Raw genomic sequence first — 21,933 nt, 5'->3', positions numbered from 1 at the left:
ATCTTTTTGCCCTTTCTCATTGGAGTAGTCTGTACTAAGTTAGCTTAAATTTTCCTGAATTTCTAATGTTCTTTATAAATTGTTTAAAAAATGGGAAAAAAAATCTAGAGCTCACAGATATTTCAGCAGGTTAAAGTGCTTGTTCTGGCCTTCCTTGCCAATGGGAATATTTGCTTACACATACATCACACACACACACACACACACACACACACACACACATACTACCACCATCATATCACACAACATGCACACACAATAATAATAAATAAGTAAAAATTTAATTTTTTAAGAAATAAAAACAAGAGACTAGAGATGGCTTACTCCAATTTCAGGGGATTCCACAGGCACCAAGCATATACATGGTGTATAAACATATACAGGCAGAATACCTGTACACCTCAAATAAAAATAATTTTTAAGAAAAAATGTATAATTCTTCCACCCTAGCATAGCTATTTTTCTTTTTTTCTTTTTCCAAGGCAGGGTTTCTCTGTGTATCCCTGGCTGTCCTGGAACTTTGTAGACCAGGTTGGCCTCGAACTCAGAAATCCGCCTGCTTCTGCCTCCTGAGTACTGGGATTAAAGGCGTGCGCCACCACCTCCCGGCCACAGCTATTCACTTTTTAAAGGAAGACTTTGGTGTTTACCTGTTGTTTTCATCTCTCCATCTGTTCCACTTAAAGCAGCTCTCCTCTCGTCTATCATTTTCTGTTGTTACCTGTCTTAGTCTGTTAACTTTTAATAGTTCCTGGAAAAAATTGGTTTTTTTGTTTTTGTCTCTTGCCCCTTAAAGGAACCGTTTAATTGATAGTAAGTCAGCACTGGACTTAGTATCAATAACTGGATAATCCTAATTGTTATGGATACTCAAATAATTGTTGCTTTGATGACTGTATACTTGTATATGCAGTGTTTATGGAGTTCAAGTTTGACTTTATGAGGCTGGTTTGAAAGCCTTCCTGAAACTCAGGAAGAAGTGTGATAGTGTAACCAATGGACAGTTTGTGCTTCTCTCTCAAGCCAGAGAATAGACTGGTCTGTAACTTCATTAGATTGCCACTTTATAGCTCCTATTTAAAGTTTAAAAAAAAAATCAGAACTAGGACATGGTTCAATAGGTAAAGAGCTTGCTGAGGAAGCGTGAGAACCACAGTTTGGACTCCAAGACCCCACGTAAGCTGAGTGAGTGTGGCAGCTACTTCAGTTCCAGGGGCTGGGAAGGAGAGACCTGCACAGACCACACATTCGAATGTGCAGACACATGTACACACCATGCATGTACACATGCATACACCAAAAATGACAGCGATAAAATTAATCGCATGCTTTCAGTAGTAAGAGTGCCTTCCCAGCATATAAGAGGCCTTAAGTTAATTGTTTTTATTTTTGGTGTTTTGAGATAGGATCTTACTATGTAGTTTAGGCTTCCCTTGAATTTATGACAGCTTGCTTGCCTCAGCTTTCAGGTGCTAGGATTACAAGCGTCAGCCAGTATGCCCAGCTGAGAAAATTTTAAAGTCAAGCATAGTGGTGCAGTTAAAGGCAGTGGAGCACATTGTTTCAGAGCAGTCTGCTAATAGTGATGTCCTGTCGCAACAGAACAAATAAGCCAGATGGTTTCTCAGTTGAAGTGGGTGTGGTAGACTGTGAGTATAACTCCAGTAAACTTCACTCTAAGTATATAGAAAGCTGTGGGTTCAATGTCCAATACCACAGTAAGATTTGTAAATAAAGCAAGTAGTGATAGGAGAATTCCAAGGATCCAACAATAAACAATACAGCTGGCCAGGCAGTTCTGACAGTACCTTTGGTTGAAAGAGAGCTTAGAAGGAGTCCCATGTGGTCCAGTAGGGACTGTCACAGAGTAGGATCACTAACCTTTCCGCATCTTCCTGTCTCTAGGTCACTTATGCAGAGGTCCCCTGTCCTTAGGATATACTACCTTCTTTAATGCACAGCATCCATGTTTCTTTTTCTTTTTTCTTTTTTGTTTTGGTTTTTGTTTTTGTTTGTTTTTCGAGACAGGGTTTCTCTGTATAGACCTGGCTGTCCTGTAGCTCACTTTGTAGACCAGGCTGGCCTCAAACTCAGAAATCTGCCTGCCTCTGCCTCCCAAGTGCTGGGATTAAAGGCATACGCCACCACCGCCGGGCCGTGCATCCATGTTTCACACACAGTCTTTGAAAGGCATAATTACTTTTCAAAGAAACATTTTTAAAATGTCTTTTCTGTGTTCCTGAGTTTTTTTCTAGAGGACACTGGTACTTTGTTTCCCTTGTTTATTCATAATGAGGCTCATTTTCTAGCCCATGATGGTTTTTAAGTTTTATTCACAATAAGTAGTTACAAACTATATTATAAAACTGATAGTGGCTGGACAGTGGTGGCGCACGCCTTTAATCCCAGCACTTGGGTGGCAGAGGCAGGTGGATTTCTGAGTTCGAGGCCAACCTGGTCTACAGAGTAAGTTCCAGGACAGCCAGGACTACACAGAGAAACCCTGTCTGGAAAAAAACAAAAAACAAAAACAAAAACAAAAAATAAAACAAAACTGATAGTGGTTCATTTAATCTGAAAGTAGACTTTATTTTCTAATGCTATCTGTAAGTTACTCTGTAAGAGTAAAGACATGTTTTCCCTGGTGTATGGTCATGGAAAATGTAAGCAGTTACCTCCACCCTATATCACATCTCTAAAATACTCACAGTCTAAAATACTCACAGAAAGTGTGTTAAACATGTACATTCATGTTGGTTATTACATATATGGATGGTGGGTGCCTTTCTAAGTAATGTAATTGGAGTATCTTAATATGATGATAATTTTTTATTCTTTGTTTTTGTTTCTTAAGGTGGTCAAGGAGCTGGTCCTCCTCAAAACCAGATGCAGGTGTCTCACGGGCCACCAAATATGATGCAACCCAGCCTCATGGGAATTCATGGCAACATAAACAACCAGCAGGCTGGTAGCTCTGGGGTTCCTCAGGTGACCCTGGGCAGCATGCAAGGCCAGCCCCAGCAGGGCCCACCATCTCAGCTGATGGGCATGCACCAACAGATTGTGCCCTCACAGGGCCAAATGGCCCAGCAACAAGGAACTTTGAACCCTCAGAACCCTATGATCCTTTCAAGGGCCCAGCTTATGCCACAGGGCCAGATGATGGTGAACGCTCAAAACCAAAATCTTGGACCTTCACCCCAAAGGATGACCCCACCCAAGCAGATGCTTCCCCAGCAGGGCCCACAAATGATGGCCCCACATAACCAGATGATGGGGCCTCAGGGGCAAGTTTTGCTCCAGCAGAACCCAATGATAGAGCAAATAATGACCAATCAGATGCAGGGGAATAAGGCACAATTTAACTCTCAGAACCAATCTAATGTCATGCCGGGACCAGCACAGATAATGAGGGGACCAACTCCGAATATGCAAGGAAACATGGTGCAATTCACAGGACAAATGTCAGGACAGATGCTGCCTCAGCAAGGGCCTGTGAACAACAGTCCATCTCAGGTTATCGGGATTCAGGGGCAGGTTCTGCGGCCGCCAGGACCCAGCCCACACATGGCCCAGCAACACACTGATCCAGTTACTACAGCAAATAATGACGTCAACTTGTCTCAGATGATGCCTGATGTTAGTATGCAGCAAACCAGCATGGTCCCCCCACATGTGCAGAGCATGCAGGGGAACAGTGCTTCAGGAAGCCACTTCTCAGGCCATGGAGTGTCTTTCAATGCACCATTTGGTGGTGCACCCAATGGAAGTCAGATGTCTTGTGGTCAAAATCCAGGTTTTCCAGTCAATAAGGATGTAACGTTAACAAGCCCATTGTTGGTCAACTTACTGCAAAGTGACATTTCTGCAGGCCATTTTGGTGTAAACAATAAACAAAATAATACCAATGCAAATAAACCGAAGAAGAAGAAACCGCCTCGGAAGAAGAAAAATTGTCACCAAGATCTAAAGTAGGTTATGATCAATTCACCTCAAATATGACTTGTTTCTTTCTGTGTGGATATTTGTTGACAGATTTTTGTGTTGTTTAGGATTTATTTGTTTTATGTATATGACTACACTGTAGCTGTCTTCAGACATACTAGAAGAGGGCATCAGATCCCATTAAAGATAGCTGTGAGCTACCATGTGGGTGCTGGGAATTGAACTCAGGACCTCTGGAAGAACAGTCAGTGTTCTTAACTGCTGAGCCATCTCTCCAGCCCTTTGTTTTGTTTTTGAGACAAAGTTTTACTATGTAGCCTTGGCTGTCCTGCAATTCATTCTGTAGACCAAGTTGGTCTCAAAATCACAGGAGATCTGCCTGTCTCTATCTCTTGAGTGCTGGGATTAAAGGTGTGTACCACTCCCTCAGCCTGAAAAGTGACCAGTGATATCCCACTGCCATTCTATAGATCACAGACTTGAATGTTATGCTGGTTGTTGGGGAATTTGGAGAGTGTATTTGGTGAAGCAAAACTGCTCGCGGAGACACCCTGCATCTAGCAAATAGGGGAAAAAAATTTTTACATGTGTGCTTTTTCTCTAAAAGTTTCCTACCATCCCTAAAAGCTTCAGTTTCCCTTATGTAAAAGTTCCCCAGAGGAGCTCTTTCATAAGACACAACAGGAAGGATAATTAACAACTATGTTTCATATCCTAAAGCTACATATTAAGTTATGTTTCTGATTTTTGGCTAAATGTTTCCTGAGCGTTTGTGATAGATTTTCAGCCTTTAATCATAAAATGAATTAAGAGACATTATCAACAGGAACTAGTGACTGATGAATATAAAACAGTTTGGGATAAGTTGCTAGGCCAAGTATGGTGGCTCACGCGTGTTATCTCAACACTCAGGAAGCTGAGACAGGAGCCTAGCTTGAGATACCTAGGGGGACCTCAAAGAGAAGGGGAAAGACAGGATGGGGGAACCAGAGACAGAAAGAAAAGTAGAACAAGGGAGCTTTGTCTAAATGAGCTTAAATGCTCAAACAAACTCCAGCTGCTTTTACCCAAGCTCTTCTACAGCAGGCTTTGGTTTTAGCTTATCACAATAACTTGCTGCTTCTTGAATCTTAACTATTAAACATCAATCACTATACATTAACAACATATTTTCCTGAATATTTCAGACTTATTTTTCTTATACCTAGTCCTCAGTTAAATTCTTGCTGTTATCAAGTTGTCTGGCTTTTTTTTTTTTCTTTTTTTTCCGAATGTGAGTACACTGTAGCTGTCTTCAGACACACCAGAAAAGAGCATTGGATCTCTTTACAGATGGTTGTGAGCCACCTTTGGAAGAACAGCCAGTGCTCTTAACCACTGAGCCATCTCTCCAGCCCTATTAACCTGTCTGAATAACATTTTTTATGGTAGTAATTATTTTATTCCCCTCAGTATGCTGGAAATAAAATTATACTTATTCATTTGCCATCAGTATGTTTTTGCTGTCTTCACCAGCCTTCTAGTGAATTGTTGATTCAACACACTTTGAAAAGGATCTTTAACACCATCAGGGCTCCTAGGAAAGAGAGGCCGTGAGCTTAGGAGGAAACTGACCTAGCTCCAGCTTTACCATTATCTTACCATGAAACCTGTCTTAGACTATTTGTTTTCTTATCCATAACAAGAGGGAGACTAGAGCACATAACTAAATTTTGGTGGATTTTGTTTCTTTCATTGTTTTAGCTATAAAAAATGTTTTAAGTGAAGGACATCACAAAATCTTCATTTATGATTTGAAATAATTGGGAAGTTATATAAGGAACAAATTGGCATAGTGATTTGGTTGTCCTTAGGACCTGTTACATGCTGGGAGAGGGGTTCTCTTATTTTTTATATGTATGGGTATTTTGGCTGCGTGTGTCTGTACATCACATGCTTCTGTATCTGGTGCTACCAGAGGCTAGAAAAGAGTGTCAAGTCTCCTGGATCTACAGTGACAGGTGGTTATGAGCTGCCGTGGTGATACTGGGAATTGAACCTGGATCCTCTGGAAGAACAACTATAGCCTCTGAGCCATCTCTCCAGCCCTATGCTGCTGCTGGTGGTGCTGATTTTTAAAGGAATTTGTATGGTTTATAAAACTATATTGAGTGTAATGGTACAAAATACTATCTACAAGGGGATGACCATAATCAAATCAAAGGGAAATTAGTGTAGGAAAGAAAGATGCAAATGGGAGTAAAAAATAAACCAAATGAGGAATATAAGCACACTGGATCCTCAAAAATGTGGACATTAGTAGGAAAAAATAAAATTTTCATTTTTTAGTTTCCCACTAGAATTCTAAGTTACAAAAAGAATCCAATGGTTACTGTCTCCAAGTCTTCATTCTGGAGCAAAACTAAGTAGCTTTGTTGTGGTATTTTTGCACTTTTATTCTTTGAGTGCAATCTCCATCTAATAGTAGACATCTAAAGTTACCTCACAGCTGCTGAACCGCTGGCGTCTGGTTTGCATCTAATAGCCGCACTGGAGCACTGGCCTCATAGGAGTAGCACTGCAGAGTACTGGTAGCTCAGAGTCCTGATCAGGCTAACCATCAAAGGTCATTATATAAAACATAGTATCAAGAATTAGAGGGTAACACTGAGTAAGTACACTGCTAAGATTAAGTGAACTTTAAGGTTTAATGAAGTGGCCAGGTTACTCCTATGTCAATATTGAGAATCTAGACTAGAAAGATACAAATATATAAACACATTGTCATCGTTTAAAGTAGGAAGAGGTTGCACTACATTCCTGTGTTCCTTGTACAGCTTACTCAGTCTGTGCTACTTGTGTCTTAGCACCCCAGATAATCGACCAACTGGTCTAGAGGAAGTTGATCAGCAGTCATTACCTGGAGAACAAGGAATCAACTTGGACAACACAGGCCCTAAACTGCCAGACTTTTCAAACCGGCCACCAGGTAATAAGATATTAGCTAAAATGATATACTTTGCACTGCATATACACCTTTACAAGGCTTCTTTCCTTCAGTGAAACAATAATGCTCTCTGTCTACTAACTAGACTGCTTCAGGAATATACTGTGCAGGCTCTGCATTAGTTAAGTAAATACTTCAGATATAATGTCCGTAGGTACATGTGAATGCATACATATGCAGGTGCGCTTCAACTATCTTCATTATAAGTCCTCAAATCAGACTGAATGGAAAGTACCCTTTTTGGTCAGCGTTGTAGTTTTAGTTGCCATCAGAACAAAGTATGATAATATGGAGATCCATTCACTGTACCCTACTTGTCCGCAGTTCTTACTTCCTGAGACTTTTTCAAAGCAGAGAACTACTGTTAGAACTTAAAGCAAGATGACTTTTTTAGAAAAAAAAAAATTTATTGTGACTCTTTAAAACATAAGCAATACTCATGTGATTACTGTCACTTAATAGCTTAAAATGAATATTATCAATAGTATTGAAGCCCCTTCTCTGATTATAAAATGTTATCTTTTCAATGTTAAAGAGCATGGGTTTATAAAAATCTGAAATTGAGCCTTTCCAACCCAGGTATTATGGCACTAAGACCAGATATTACAATTTTCTGCACCTGTTTTTTTCTTGGACTAAACAACGATTTATAACTTTATTCCAGAATGCCAGTCAAAGTTTCACAAGCCCTCTCCTATAGATATAAAGAATTAATGCTTTATTTCTTCCTCATAAATAATTTCACCAATTTTTGGCATATTAATGAAAGTGATATTTTTAGAGCTAACCTTTAATCTGCTTTTAATTTATAAATTTATATGTCTCAAAAGTACATCCATCATGATGTTAAGACTTGATGTTATTGATTACAAATTGCTTAGGGTACTACAGTCATATCTAGTGAGCTCAGTAGCACTGTTGAAGCTGCTAGTCTCTAGTCCTTGGTGAGGATGTGCAAAAGGCACTGTGAGCAGGAAGAGAAGTATCCTCTTATCTCAGGCATATCTGACTCTTGCGTGGATTCCAAAGTTCTTTCAAACATTTATGGCCTCCTTTCTGCAAACTGGGAACCTGAGGCTCAGTTTGGCCTTTAACAGATTTGAATTGCTACTGGTGTGTAAATAAATCCCTGAGTTAAATTGACTGTAGAAATAGGTGATTGCTCTGTAGTTGGGCAGTGTCTGCAGGACCCTGCTGTCTTATGCAGTCTGTTTCTCTCTTTACTACTGGCCTGGCCCCTAAAGGCATCAAGGCTTTATATCCCTTGACTAATACATGTAGTTATTGTGTGTACCTGGCTTCTCCTCTCAACCATCTATCCCAGTCTGTCTTCTTCCTGCTAAGCCCCTTTGGACTGATTCCTTGAGCTTCTGGACCCTTTTTAACAGCTGAGCCTTTAGCTCTTGCTTTTGAGAGGCTGCCATGTCATCTCTATTACTGTCTTTGTATTTACTGTGCTGTCTGATAAACTCATTTAAAGATCTGAAAGGCATCTGTGATAGAGCCATGACACAAATGAACTTTTTCAAAAATTACACTTTTCTTAATGTCGGAACCCCAAAGTATATAAGGACCTGTTGTGTTTGACCTTTGGAATGCCAGATTTATAAGTATCAAGAAGTTACTCGGGCCTAAAACAAAACAAAACAAAACAAAACAAAACAAAACAAAACAAAAGGATTTTAAAGAAAATCTTCAAAACTATATTCCCAGCATTTGCAGGGTGGAGGCAGCAGGTTAGCACTTCAGGTTCACACTCAGCTACCTAATGAGTTTAAGGCCATCCTGGGCTACTCGGGACCCTGTCACCAAAAAACAAAAGATAAACAAACAAATCAAAAACAAGTTCAGAACTGGATTCTGCTCGTTGGTACCGTGGAAATCTTTGACTAGAAGACCTTAACTCTGTTAAGCATAGAGTCTGGCCAAAGCGTTTGGTAGCTACTCTGAAATTCTTGATCCAGAATTTCTTCCAGCTGCCAGATATAGTTATTTGTGTTCTTATACTTTCTGTAAAACTTCCAAATTATTTTTCATGCAACAGTTGAATAAATATAATTATGGAATCACATCCCTGACATATTTCCACTTTCCCATACTAAACCACCTTTATACTTGGCTTAATTTGATTCTTCTTTTATGCTGATTGTATAAGGTTTTTGTTCAGAAATTCAAATAAATCATCACAAAAGAGGGAATCATGTACGGTGATGCCTTCTGCAAATTTGGAAGGCATTGTCCTCAGCGTTTTTGCCCCAAAATTATTTTTTATTCCTGAGGTCTGTGCTTCTGGCTTATTTATTCTTCAGTTGTGGACTCATAGAAAATACTTTTCCAAATAAAGACTTCTGTATATGACAGCACATGGAGATGAATATGCATAAAAACTTGAGTACCTTATTATTTTATTTCCACCATAATAATCAGCCCCATTGCTCCTCTGTTTATTAAGCTGATACACACCTAGGAGCAGTATAGTACATTCAGTTTTCTTCAGAGGATCAAGCCCAAAGGATACAGCATAATATATGGAGACCATGGACCAGACTAATTGAAATCCTGTTTAAAAGAACTCGATCATAGAATTATATATTTAATTTTACTCAAGGAATTAAAAGACTGCATCAAAACCAAGTCTTGAGAAAAACAAGCCCTCTGCTCTAAGAGAAAGCGATTTCTAAATGTGTTTTTCATATGCACAGTGGATGACTGATGATTTCTACATGAGACCTAAATCCTTACTGTTGATAGTTTCTCTCTTTTTATGTTCATCTAGTAGATCCAGCCACTTAGAGTGCATAGCACAGTCATAATACACTAATGCTTCATTTGCAGCCTAAATACCAAGAGACTTGCTTCATGTTCTTAATGCTTTGCTTTTTGCTTCCTTAAGCAGTATGCCCCGCCTCCCTTGCTTGTGTCAAATAATGAGGGGCTGTCCAGGGAGCAGCATGCCTGAGCTGTTTGTACACAGTCTGCTACCTATGAGTACTGCTTAGCTATACTCTAAAGGGAGCAAAGTTTTCTCACTGAAAAATCTAACTTCCCTGATTTGGGGGGGCTTGTTTTAGGTTATCCTACACAACCAGTTGAACAGAGGCCACTGCAGCAGATGCCTCCTCAACTCATGCAGCATGTGGCACCCCCACCACAGCCACCACAGCAGCAGCCACAACCACAACTGCCTCAGCAGCAGCAGCAGCCACCACCTAGTCAGCCACAGTCTCAGCAGCAGCAGCAGCAGCAGCAGCAAATGATGATGATGCTCATGATGCAGCAAGATCCTAAATCCATTAGGCTTCCAGTCTCCCAAAATGTCCATCCTCCTCGGGGTCCTCTGAACCCAGACTCCCAAAGAATGCCCATGCAGCAGAGTGGCAATGTACCTGTCATGGTTAGTTTGCAAGGACCTGCCTCTGTGCCACCATCACCTGATAAACAAAGAATGCCGATGTCTGTGAATACTCCTTTGGGAAGTAATTCAAGGAAAATGGTATACCAGGAGAACCCACAGAATTCTTCTAGCTCACCACTAGGAGAGATGTCCTCACTTCCTGAAGCTAGTGGCAGTGAAGTACCATCTGTTGCAGGAGGCCCAAATAACATGCCCTCACATCTAGTAGTTTCTCAGAATCAATTAATGATGACAGGACCCAAACCTGGACCATCTCCCCTTTCAGCAACTCAAGGTGCAACTCCCCAGCAACCTCCTGTAAATTCCTTGCCTAGTTCCCATGGCCATCACTTTCCAAATGTGGCTGCTCCAACCCAGACATCTAGGCCTAAAACACCAAACAGAGCCAGCCCCAGACCCTACTATCCTCAGACCCCCAACAACCGCCCTCCCAGCACAGAACCTTCAGAAATCAGTCTATCTCCAGAAAGACTCAATGCTTCCATAGCAGGACTCTTCCCTCCACAGATTAATATTCCTTTACCTCCCAGGCCAAATTTAAATAGGGGCTTTGATCAACAGGGCTTAAATCCAACAACTCTGAAGGCCATTGGGCAAGCACCTTCAAATCTTACTATAAATAATCCTCCTAACTTTGCTGCCCCACAAGCTCATAAATTAGATTCTGTGGTGGTGAATTCTGGAAAACAGCCTAACCCTGGAACAACAAAACGGGCAAGTCCAAGCAACAGCCGCAGGTCTAGTCCTGGGTCCAGTAGGAAAACTACCCCAAGTCCTGGAAGGCAAAATTCAAAAGCCCCTAAACTTACTCTGGCTTCCCAGACAAGCACAACCATGTTGCAGAACATGGAGCTGCCTAGAAATGTGTTGGTTGGTCCCACTCCCCTTGCCAATCCCCCCTTACCTGGAAGCTTTCCTAACAATAATGGGCTTACTCCCCAGAATCCCACCGTGCCTGTGCCTGCAGTGGGGACTGTTCTTGAGGATAACAAAGAGAGCTTGAATGTTCCTCAGGACAGTGATTGCCAGAGTTCCCAGGGTAGGAAGGAGCAGGTAAACACTGAGCTGAAAGTAGTCCCTACCCAAGAAGCTAAAATGGTTGTCCCTGAAGATCAATCCAAAAAGGATGGACAACCGTTGGATCCTAACAAACTCCCCAGTGTTGAAGAGAACAAAAATTTGATGTCTCCTGCCATGAGAGAAGCACCAACATCATTAAGCCAACTTCTTGACAACTCTGGAGCTCCTAATGTGACCATTAAACCCCCTGGGCTTACAGATCTGGAAGTCACACCTCCAGCAGTTTCAGGAGAGGACCTCAAAAAAGCATCTGTCATTCCCACACTGCAGGATCCGTCTTCTAAAGAACCCTCTAATTCTTTAAACTTACCTCACAGTAATGAGCCGTGTTCAACCCTTGCGCATTCAGAATTGAGTGAGGTCAGCTCTAACATTGCACCAAGCATCCCTCCAGTACTGTCAAGACCTGTCAGCTCTTCTTCCATTTCTACTCCCTTACCCCCAAACCAAATAACTGTATTTGTTACTTCCAATCCCATAACCACTTCATCTAACACATCAGCAGCCCTGCCAACTCACTTGCAGTCTGCATTGATGTCAACAGTCGTCACAATGCCCAATGTGGGTAACAAAGTTATGGTTTCTGAGGGACAGTCAGCTGCTCAATCTAATGCCCGGCCTCAGTTCATTACACCTGTCTTTATCAATTCATCTTCAATAATTCAGGTTATGAAAGGATCCCAGCCAAGCACAATTCCTGCAACCCCATTGACAACCAACAGTGGCCTGATGCCTCCCTCCGTTGCAGTTGTTGGACCTTTACACATACCTCAGAACATAAAGTTTTCTTCAGCTCCTGTAACACCTAATGTCCCCTCCAGTAGTCCTGCTCCAAATATACAGACAGGTCGGCCATTGGTCCTTAGCTCACGAGCCACTCCTGTTCAGCTGCCATCCCCTCCTTGTACATCCTCTCCAGTCGTCGCTCCTAATCCTTCTATCCAGCAAGTAAAAGAATTAAATCCAGATGAGGCTAGTCCTCAGACGAACACCTCAGCAGACCAGAACACTCTGCCTCCTTCACAGCCAACCACAGTAGTTTCTCCCCTTTTGACCAATAGTCCAGGCTCCTCTGCCAATCGGCGAAGCCCAGTCTCATCCAGTAAGGGCAAAGGAAAAGTGGACAAAATTGGCCAGATTTTGCTGACCAAGGCTTGTAAGAAAGTTACAGGCTCTCTGGAGAAAGGGGAAGAACAGTGTGGTGCAGATGGAGAGACTGAAGGCCCAGGGCTAGAGACCACAACTCCTGGGCTAATGGGAACAGAGCAGTGCTCCACAGAGCTGGACAGTAAAACCCCAACATCCTCAGTACCCACTCTACTAAAAATGACCTCTAGCCCCATGGGCACAAGCTCCACCTCAACAGGAGCCATCTTACCTGGCGGTGCTCTTCCCACCAGTGTACGCTCAATAGTAACCACATTGGTACCCTCTGAGCTCATCTCCACAGCGCCAACCACAAAAGGCAATCATAGTGGCGTAACAGCTGAGCCACTTGCAAGTGGCCTAGTGGAGGAGAAGGTGGGATCCCATCCAGAGCTTCTACCCAGCATAGGTATGTACTTGAGCTTGGCATCAGCTCCTCATGTCAGGTTTTTGCTGACCTGTCCCACAAGAGAGAAAGCACAAGCCCTTTTCTACTTAGAGGAAGAAAAATGGCAGTAGTTGTAGCTTTATTTACTGAAAGTACATTGAAAAATATGCTTTTAAATGCCATGCTCAGTTTATAGTCGTTAACATGGTTCTTTCCTGGCTTCTGAACTGATTCATGTTTCATTTTCATGTGTATATGTTCCTCAGTTTTAAAAAGCATTTTCATGCATACTATCTCACATCATCTTTATACGAACCATTGATATAGTCTTACTCCTTCCTGTAGGTGAAAAGATTGAAGCTCAGAAATGGCTAATATTTGTTGAGCCTATACTCTTTAAGCCTCTGGCCTGGCATTGTTCCTTGAATGTGAACAGTGACCTCTCTATGCCCCTCCCATTGTTCTTCTTGCCTTGTTTTCACTGTATGCTAACTCAGGGGCCTTTCTGTTTGGACTGCTCCAGAAAAGCTTACCAGAAAACCAGGTTTCGTGATAAGCAAAGGAAGATCTGAGTAGGGAAGAGTCAGATAAGCTTGAGTTGGTAACTACTAGCATTTGCCAACTCAGTGGGCTGGGGCAAGTTTCACTTTCTCCTTTGTAACATGGAGAGGGTAGTAGTCACAAGATTTCAGTGAGGTAATGCATGTGACATGCTTAGCACAGGACCTAAAATGTGTTAATATGGTTTAAGTGTTATTGCCTGTTTCCTTTGGACATGGCCTCTTAGTAAATTGCATTAGTGGACATCTAATTCAAGTTATTTCCTGAGTAAGTCAGTGGTAACACTGGAAGCACGGGTGTCTCTATACCTCCTTTCTCCTGTATGGCTCAAATGGTGCAGAAGCTCCGTGTTCCTAGAGACAAGTTAGTCATAGCTGGAGGACTCTGCAGTATCTGAGCCAGCTAATAATGCCTCTTTTATTTATGCAGCTAAAATACTTTGAGTGCCTACCAATTAGGAGGAGGAGCAGAAAGAATACCAGCTTCAGGTTATGATCAGAGTTCAAATTTTAGCTCCACTGGTTGCCAGTTTCAGTCTGGTGAGTCCCTCGCACTTCCCCTGTGAAGTGGAGATTATAATTTTACCACCCAGGGTGTGTAGGACTCAGTGAGAGAACTTGAATATCAAGTGCCAGCATACGTCCTCAGACACAGCTTTAGAAAGGTTCCTTCCCTCCTTCCTCCCTCATACCTAAAGAGATACAAGAAGGGGTGAAGGCCTGCAAAAAGTTCATTGCCCTACAGGACAGAGACTTTGCTGGGGATGACTCTGTGTTTCAAGTTTGAATTTTGTTGATGTAGGTGACTATAATAAGAATTAAAAAGAAAGCTGGGCATGGTGGTGCACAATGCAGCGCGTGGGAGAGGAGGTAAGATTGAGAGCAGGGCCATTCTCAGCTACAGACTGAGTCTGAGGCCAAACTAAGCTATATGAGTAAGACCTTGTGTAAACCAGAAGAAATTGGTGTGGCTTAAGTATGTTCTCTGCTGCTTGATATTTCCATTTCTGTTTCCTTTTAGGGAACTTTTTCCTCTAATACTAAGAGAATAATGATGAAATAATTAGAAAATATTTTTATTTGGATCACAATTGATAGTAGAGAAACAAGTTTTAGGGAGATGAACTAGCAATTAAGTTACTAAGCAGAGAGAGAAATCTACAAAATTCAGTTTCCATCAAAGGGTAAAATTTACTGTTATAGTTTATCAAGAATTTTAAGCTATAGTGTTAAGGTGGGAGGCATACCCTTGATAGCCCTGGCATACTTAAGCCTTAAGTCTTTACTGTGCAATCCATAAAGTTGTGTTCCAGAGTGTCTCGTGTGTTATAGGTCTAGGTCTGTTCTGTCTTTCAAAGACTCATGCTGACATTTCTACCTGAAGCGTTCCTTTACATTTTCAGCCTAGAATATTCTTCTCCTTTGGACTCCCATGGCACTTTATATTTTATGTGTCTCTTTCCATATGACATCATATTGGAGTATACTGTATATATCTATCTTACCTTCCATAATAGGCTGAGTTGCCTATAGAAAATTCTTATAGCTATTTGTTAGAAAAGTAAATAATACTCTATTGATTTATTTATTAAGTATATATGTGTTGTCTGTTTTATGCCCATCACTCTTGCTAGATGCTATAGAAAAGTACAGAATTGTGTGTTTTTGTAGTCAAGGAGTGTGTTTAGTCTCTACTGGGGTTACATAATTTTTTTAAATGTTGAGGTAAGTGATATAGCCATTCTATAAGAAGCTAGCTTGCTTACTAAGACATAGTTTTCCATTTTTTTAAGAAAACAGCCATTAGGCTTGGTGTGGTGGTGCATGCCTGTTATCTCAGCACTGTGGAGACTGGGGTGGGAGGATCAAGGGTTTCAGACCAGGCTGAGGAAACTGAGAAAGACCCTGTCTGAAAACCACACAGAAAGGAAAAAGGCAAAACCTGAAATTGGCCCTACAGTTGTGGCTGAGTTGTTCCTGTGGCCCTCTCCTTCTTGGTTCTTTGTTGGGTAAAGGAAGAGCAGATCCTGGAGCAGCTCCTTGCTGCTGAAGGCTAGAGTAGCTGGTTTGTAAAGTACATAGTGAAGAGCGGCTTCACACATGCAAGCACGGCCTTCTAAGAATATGGTGTTTCAGCAGTTACTTAGTAGCTGGGTTAATGCTTTTTAGTTTAGTTAGGGATTTAAAAAAAAAAAAAAGTAAAAGACCTATTTGTTTGTTTCTTGCCTTAGCCCCTTCACAGACTTTAGCCCCAAAGGAAACTCCAGCCACAGCACTGCAGGGGTCTGTTGCCAGACCAGGTAAGGTACTGTTTAGAGTATCTTGTTGGAGTGGGATGGGTTACACTGAAGGAGGCAGTGCTGTTATCAAGAGTCAGTAAGTATCTCCAACTGTCTTACCTGCTTGTTTTCCAAGCCAGCTTAAATTGAGTGGCAGAACTTGTGCAGTCAGTACTCTGTGGTTACTTTTCCCAACCAGCTTGCTCATTTTCACATTTGTAGTGTTAGCAGAGAACTCAAGAAGGGCTTCTCTGTACTTGTCTGCAACTCTGCCCTGAGTTGTCTCCCTTGTTCCATGATCCTGCTATCTACAGCTGGCTGCTAAGTAATTAGCATATGCTTGTTTACTTCAGCAACAAGCATGAATGTACCAAATGTAGTTGGCTTATCGTGGTGGATATCAAAGCATATTCCAGCCCCTCTGCTTACAGTGAATCATCTTAGCCATCTATGTATGACTAAATTTCTCCCCGTGACCAAGATATTGTAAATAGCCATAGTATACAACACCTAGGGGTGGTGTTTCCAGAAGGAGATTTCAAGTATAACAGCTGCTGTGAGCTGCTGGGTCAGCTCCGAACACACAAGTACCTTGATGGCAGTAAGAGCACTTCTGCCTTTACAAATTAGACACCAGAGCCAATGAGTATCATAGACATTTTCATAGTTATACTTGGTTCTTTGTCACAGAAGGTTGTTGAAGGCACAAAAAGAAAGTATGACTGGTTCCCAAAGGAAGTTAGAATACCATTGACAATATACTTTGTGGCTGATGGCTCAGTAGGTAAGAGCACTTGCTGCTCTTTCAGAAGACTAGATCAGTTCCCAGCACATACATCTTACGGTTCATAGGAGCCTGTAACTCCAACCCCAGGAGATCTTGCAGATCTTGTGGCCTCCTCTTTGGACACTCTAATGTACATGGCACATCTCCCATGTGTACATGTGTAAACACACCCTTAGAACCTTCCATTTACATAAATTAGTGTAAAAGTTCTCAAAATCAGCTTCTTTCATTCTTTCAAAAGGGCATACAAGTCAGGTCTAGTGGCACGTGGCTTTATCACAGCACTTGGAAGGAAGCAGAAGCAAGCAGATGTTTGTGGGTTTGAGGCCAGCCTTATCAAATAGTCAGGTCCAGAACAGCCATGACTATATAGAGATACTGTCTCAAAAATAAACAAACAGAATTTATTAATTAAAAATTAAGAATAAAAGAGCGCCAGGCAGTGGTGGCGCACACCTTTAATCCCAGCACTTGGGAGGCAGAGGCAGGTGGATTTCTGAGTTCGAGGCCAACCTGGTCTACAGAGTGAGTTCCAGGGCAGCCAAGACTACATAGAGAAACTCTGTCTTGAAAAAAAGAAAAAATGCAGACTAGCCTTTTGTAGCACATGCCAATAATCCTAGTAGCACTCAGGAGGCTGAGGCAGGAAGATTACTACTATGAGGCCAGAATAGGCTACATAGGGAGTTCAGGAAGCTTGTGATACAGAATGAGATGCCTGGGAGTGAAGCTCTTGAAGGTTAGCACCTCTTTTTACTTAACTGTTTTGTATTATTGATCTAGCACCTTAGACTGCTCATCCACAATTTTATTATTGAGTGTTTATTAGGTGAATTTGTGTGCTCTAGCTGACCCAGCAAGGAAGTAAAGACCCCATAAGGAGTTAGTGTCTGTTTCTTGTGGCATTACATCAGGCTTTGTGGAAGAGATTCTGGGAACTAACCAGAAGACAAAAGCAAGGACTCCCTCCTGGGAGCATTTTTCAGTGAAGGACCAGCCTCCTACATGAAAAGTGCAGGGTGACCATCATCGTAAAAAGATGGGAATGGCTGATGTTGGGTTGTTTAAGCACCAGGCACTACACTAAAACCCATGTGTCTTATTTCAGTTTAATCCTAATGCTAAGGCAGATAACGTAGTCAGCTATACTTTCCATATGAGGCACCAAATCCTGAGAAGGCAAATAATTTATATATGAACACATAGATAATAAGAAATTACAACAAGCATGGTAACACATTCCCTGTAATCTCAGCACTTAGGCTGAGGCAGGAGGATTGCCATGAGGTTTGGGGCTCAGCCTAGGCTGCATAATGAGTTCCAGAATAGCATGGGCTACAGAATGAGCCCCATACACTTAAGGAAGGAAGGGAGGGAGGGAAGGGAGGGAGGAAGAGAGGGAGGGAGAAAAGAAAAAGTTGGGGTTAAAAAAAATTAAGCCAAGTAACTCTGCCTTCAAAGAGACAACCATGTGCTTCGTGGGACAGTTTAGCTATTGAGCTTGAGGCACTGGATTCTTTAAGTAGGAAAACAGGCACAGGGCCAGGGAGGGCACAGCCAGGGGGCGTGGTTGTCTAGTACATTAGAGAAGGCCTTTGGCCTTTGTAAAAGAGCTACCTAGAGGTACACTAATAGAAGTAGAAAGGGTTTTTTTGTTTTGTTTTTATTTCATTTTATTTCACATTTCATTTCATTTTATTGCTGATGCTGAAAAGAAGTATCTGATAAACCCAGAGAATGCTCACTGATACTGTCCTGCCAGACAAACTGTTTCAGCTATTTTTAGGTCATTGTTTGGTGGTTGATGAAGTCTATGAAGTATCTCAGAAATAAATATAATTTAGTCTGTGGGCAGTATCTCAAAGCAGGGCCCTCTAAGATTCAATAAAAATGTTGTTGGGGGGGTGAATCTTTAATAGACATTCTATTATATTTAAAGGTAATTGCCTTTAAAAAGTGCAGGAGGATGGTGACATTTTAAAAATGAAAACAGTCTCTTCGACATGAGCGGGAGAGGCTTCTTTTACTAACCTAGTTTTAACTGGGTGAAATCTGAGCCAGGCAATATGAATTTAGTTCTGTTGATCCAAACAGGATTATTTCACAGTGAACTATAAATAAAAACAAACCAAGTTGGGTCAGTGCTGACTTTGTCTCCAGATCACACAGGGTGAGACTCCTTCAGGACATGGAGAATTGTTAGTATAAAGGTAGCATTTTGGATTCTGTAGATTCCTTGTTCCCCCTGTGGGCACACATAACCACAACTTCCACATCTCATTCTCTCCTTGTATTTTTTTTTTTTTTTTTTTTTTTTTTTTTTTACAGAACTTGAGGCAAATGCTGCCATAGCCTCTGGACAAAGGTAAGATGACCATCTCTACAGACTTAGCATGACTCTGGCATAAGCTTCTTTAGAGGATATCATCTTTCTCAGTCTTTAAACTTCTCCTCACCTTGTCCTTCTCTTGTACTCTGGCACCAGTTTATTTTCACTGCTCACATAGAGAGCTGCTATGAGTCCTCATTCCTCCAGGAAACATTGCACGTAATAAAACTTGATGACTATGTTTCTATCTTTTATGATTGCTTTGAAAAGTGATGATATATTATATTCATCACTCAGCACAGTGAGGAAATGAGTTTCTATGTGTTTACAAATGTTAGCTTCTTACCAGTGGTCCTCAGATGTATTTGCTGAGCGTAGTTGTTTGATCCTCAAGGGTCAAAGAGGAGAAAGCTACATAGGTAGGATGAAGCCCAAGCCCACACCTTGTTAAGTTAGCTGTGCTGCCCTGTATAACAAACAGATGACGCACATTTGTGCTTTAACCTCACTAGCCCTAGAAAGGAGTTTTATCTCCCAAGTAGCACCTTTTTTTTTAGTGAAGGAATGCAGTAACATTTTAATGAATGTCTCATTTATATAGAAATTTAGTTGTAAAGTATCTTCACAAATCATTTCTCAATGAATCTTCATATCAGCTTTTATTAGCAGCTAACATTTTTTAACATTATTCCTTGCCATACTCTGGACTATGAGCTCTTTAGATGTATTACCTTACTTTATTTCCTTACTTTATTTTCACATTATCCATTCTGATAATAAAACATATCATATCAATGAGAAATCTAAAGGTCAGAGAGCTTTAACTAAATTGCCCAGAGTCACAGAGCAAATGGTGAAACTGAGTTTCCAACTCATCTCTTTCTGACCCTAGAACTCTCACAGTTGACCTATGCATTACAGTAGACAAGTTGGGATTTTTTTAGATAAGACTCTACACTCTTAGAGAGCAAGGAGTTAAACATTGTAGCTGATAAATGCACAGGTCTTCCAGCTTGACACATATTATCTAATTCCAAATTCACTGCTATTCCAATTAACCACCCGTTTTTATTTGAATTGAACTAATACTTGAATTCATTTGAGTTTCTTAAATATATGCCAGCTATTTACCTAGAAGAGGGGTCTATCAAGATCACATATACCTCATAGGTATCTGGTCCCAGAGCTGCCTGAACACTGACCACCCAAATACATGAGAGTTGTTGTATTACTGGGGCTTTATTTATTTTTTTATTTAGTCATAAGAAAAAGAGTCCACTATTAGGAACTGTCTTCAGAAAAGTTAACTATTTTCTAAGTTCAAAGAGAAAGCTCTCCTTAGAATCTCTAAAAGGTGATGTAAACCTCTTTACTTGTAATTCCACCCTAGCTCCAGTCTGGCCTCTCTGCCTTTTCTTGGTTTGTGGTTTGATATGAGGTAAATAAGGTAATAAATGAACAGTTATGGCCCAGTTCCCAACCATAGTGTTACTAGCAAAGGGTCTTCCAGCAAGAGTGATAGTTGATAATCAAACCATGATTTGTACTTTTAAGGAGCTCACAGTCTCATGAAAAGCACAAGACAATTCAATAGAACATTCAGAGCTGGAGAGAATGTTCCGCAGTCAAGGGCACTGATGTTTCTTGCAGAGGATCCAGGGATTCCCAGCACCCACACAGTGATGCAACTCTCTGTAACTCTGGTTCTAGAGGGGTCCAACGTCCTTTTCTGGCCTGTATGGGCACTGCATGTGTATGTGCACAGACATATATATAGCCAAAACACCCACACACATTAAATAAATAAATCTTTAAAACCCCCACATAATAGAGCATGCAATGGGTGCTTCAGAAAGTCATATATTTAGACTGTGAACTCAAGAGAAAAGTCCACAAGGAGAGAGAGGCATGGAAAACTTCCCTGAAGAAATGGCTTTAACTTGCTTTGTTGTATTACATTTCAGTTCTATGCCTTGCAAGCAAATTTAACCTGATTTTTTAAGAACATGATCTTAATAAGCATTTTGAACCATGGATATAGTAAAAAGTTTATTAAAGAAATTTTCAGATTCATATCAGAATTAAGCCCAGGAATGGTAGGGCATACCTATAATCCCAGCACTTAAGTTCAAGGTTTTCCTCAGCTATATAGTGAGTATGAAGCTAGACTACATGAGACCTTATCTTAAAAAAGAAAAAGAGAGAAAAGAAACATCAGAGAATTGCAGAGTGACTCATCTTGTAGTCTTCTTTACAGAATACACAGAGAAGTACTATTCGAAATGTGTTCTCATCCCATTCACTCATTTATTGTGAATAGTGTGCCATAAGTAATCTATCACAAAATAATTTTTAAGACTGCATCTAGATGTACCATAACTAAGTAACCTATTATATTATTATTATTATTATTATTATTATTATTATTATGATGATGTCTGGCTAAACTTGTCCCTGTGTCTTTAATAACAACATTATTGCCAATTTTAAATCTTTATCTACTGCCTGGGTGGTGGTGGCATACGTCTTTAATCCCAGCACTCTGGTGACAGAGGCAAGTGAATCTCTATGAGTTCCAGGGCAGCTTGGGCTACATGCAGGAACTCTGTCAATCATTCAGCCAGTCAATCAATCAATCAGTAAATAACTTTTTCTACTAAAATTCCAGGGTTGGAGTTAGTGCATCCAGTTTATCTGCAGTGGATTGTGAATATATTTCTATTAATTATTATGTTATTATCTAATACTTATATATGCTCAAATTATTCTAGCTACCCCCAAATAATAATTTCTTTTGAGACAGGGTCTCTCTATGTAACCTGTGATGGACTATAACTCACTATGTAGTCCAGGCTGGCCTCAAACTCACAGTCATCAGCCTGCTCTGCCCTTAAAATTTGGAATTAATGGCATGCACTTCCACATACAGATTTTAGGTATTATTTTGGACTAGTAGAAGCTTTCAAACATTAAATACATTCTGTAGCTAAAATTTTACAAAGTAATGTTTGAAGGGGG

The 21,933-nt window shown here is 40.9% G+C and overlaps 1 protein-coding gene across 8 annotated transcripts in view; it reads left to right on the top strand.

The window, feature by feature from the left end:
- Ncoa6 (nuclear receptor coactivator 6) overlaps nucleotides 1-21,933 on the top strand; it is an 80,115-nt gene that overhangs the window by 52,808 nt on the left and 5,374 nt on the right. For 7 of the 8 annotated variants that reach the window (XM_031372415.1, XM_031372414.1, XM_031372413.1 and 4 more), the window contains 5 exons: nucleotides 2,855-3,971; nucleotides 6,792-6,913; nucleotides 10,003-12,981; nucleotides 15,752-15,820; nucleotides 18,915-18,951. In XM_031372415.1, coding sequence (XP_031228275.1) covers nucleotides 2,855-3,971; nucleotides 6,792-6,913; nucleotides 10,003-12,981; nucleotides 15,752-15,820; nucleotides 18,915-18,951 — 4,324 coding nt within the window. The remainder of the gene's footprint in view (nucleotides 1-2,854; nucleotides 3,972-6,791; nucleotides 6,914-10,002; nucleotides 12,982-15,751; nucleotides 15,821-18,914; nucleotides 18,952-21,933) is intronic. The other variant, XM_031372416.1, reaches the window with a different exon arrangement.

This window comes from Mastomys coucha, unplaced genomic scaffold (assembly GCF_008632895.1).
Source record: "Mastomys coucha isolate ucsf_1 unplaced genomic scaffold, UCSF_Mcou_1 pScaffold15, whole genome shotgun sequence".
Classification (NCBI taxonomy): Eukaryota; Metazoa; Chordata; class Mammalia; order Rodentia; family Muridae; genus Mastomys; species Mastomys coucha.
This window is presented reverse-complemented; position numbering and strand designations above follow the sequence as displayed.